Raw genomic sequence first — 1,692 nt, forward strand, 5'->3', positions numbered from 1 at the left:
GGGCTGTGCCCGCGCCCCGCGGAAGATGCGCCAGCCCCAGGGCCCCGCCTGAGGGAGAGCCGCAGCCGCGGCCCGCCGAGGCGCCATGCAGCGTAAGAGCCGCGGAGCGCGGGGCCGTGTCGCGCTACCGTGTCCCGGGGCCGTGCCGCGGTACCGTGCCCGGTGCTTTGCCGTGGTACCGTGCCCAGTGCCGTGGTACCGTGCCGGAGCCGCGCCGCGGTACCGTGCCCGGTGCTTTGCCGTGGTACCGTGCCGGGACTGTACCGTGTTACCGTGTCCCAGAGTTTCACCGTGTCCCAGGTTTTTGTCGAATTACCGCTCCCGGTGCTTTGCCGTGTTACCGTGCCGGGACCGTGCCGTGTTACCGCATCCTGAGGCTTTGCCGTGTTACCGTGTCCTGGTGCTTTGCCGTGTTACCGTGCCGGGACCGTGTCGGGCCGGGTGCCGGTGCCGGTGCCGGTCCCGGGGCGGCAGTTAGGAGCCCCGCGCTAGCCTGGCTCTGCCCGGGGCAGCCGGGCCGGGCCGGGCCGGGCCGAGCCGAGCCGGGGCCAGCGCTCCCGCGGTGCTGCATCCGCGCAGGGCCGAGGGTCACCGCTGCTCCCGCGGCTACCGCTGCTGTTGCTGTTGTTATCTGTTTGAAGGTGGTTAACTGTTCAGGAAGCGGTTATACCTAAAACGATATCATCTTTACCTCTACCCCTGTCTACAGCTATACATCTCTATGTATGTCTTTATATAGATATCTATATATATGGATATCCATATAGCTGCATCTATCTATATCTATATATCTATACCGATATATCTATATTTATTTATCTCTATCTGTATCTTTTCCTGTCTATATCAATTCCTATATATCGGTATTTTTATATCTATGTCAATATATCTGTATATTTTTATATCTACGTATTCGTATATTTTTATATTTACATATCTGTCTATTTTTAAATCTATTTATATCTGTATCTGTATCTATATTATATCTTTTGGTATCTGCAGGGCGACGGGGCAAGCCTACTGGGTTTTTATTCTCAGTACAATTCTAATTATTTCTGGCAATTTTTTTCCCCACCCCGTCAGCCCTTCCCCGCCGTTATTTGCGTGTGGATTTTGGAAGTGTGGGAAAAACAAAAAGAGCCCGGGATAACTGTGATGCGACTTTGCAGGCGGCTCGGCCCAGAGGTTATTTTCCTTGTATTCGTGTCCCTTCCCGTTCTCCCCGGTGTCCCCGGGCGTCTCTCCCCGGAGTGCGCGGCCGCGGGGACCCTTGCGCCTGGGCGCGGGGAGCGGCGCTGCCGGGCGGCTCGCAGGGTGCGGCGGCAACGAATTTGAACGAATCCGAATTTTTTTCGTGCCGTTTCTCTACTCCCCGCTCTGCCCGCCGTCGGGCGGCAGCAATCGCGGGAGGCCGGACCGGGGCCGGGCAGCGCGGGGGGTGCAGCGGGGCCGGGAACGGAGCCGTCGGGGCGGCGGGCTGACGCGGAGCTGCCTTCCCGCAGAGATCCCGCTGTGCGCCGGCTGCAACCAGCACATCGTGGACAGGTTCATCCTCAAGGTCCTGGACCGGCACTGGCACAGCAAGTGCCTGAAATGCTCCGACTGCCAGACGCAGCTGGCCGAGAAGTGCTTCAGCCGCGGGGACGGCGTGTACTGCAAGGAGGATTTCTTCAAGTGCGTGGGGCCGGGGGC

The 1,692-nt window shown here is 59.2% G+C and overlaps 1 protein-coding gene across 1 annotated transcript in view; it reads left to right on the plus strand.

Annotated features, from left to right (window-relative positions):
- Positions 1-85: 85 nt before the first annotated feature.
- Positions 86-1,692, plus strand: part of LHX3 (LIM homeobox 3) — a 4,951-nt gene continuing 3,344 nt past the window's right edge. Inside the window, exons 1-2 of the mRNA XM_026062077.1 lie at positions 86-92; positions 1,503-1,674. Of these exons, the coding sequence (XP_025917862.1) occupies positions 86-92; positions 1,503-1,674 (179 nt within the window). The remainder of the gene's footprint in view (positions 93-1,502; positions 1,675-1,692) is intronic.

The sequence above is a fragment of the Apteryx rowi genome, unplaced genomic scaffold (assembly GCF_003343035.1).
Source record: "Apteryx rowi isolate R43461 unplaced genomic scaffold, aptRow1 scaffold_19, whole genome shotgun sequence".
In the NCBI taxonomy this organism is placed as follows: Eukaryota; Metazoa; Chordata; class Aves; order Apterygiformes; family Apterygidae; genus Apteryx; species Apteryx rowi.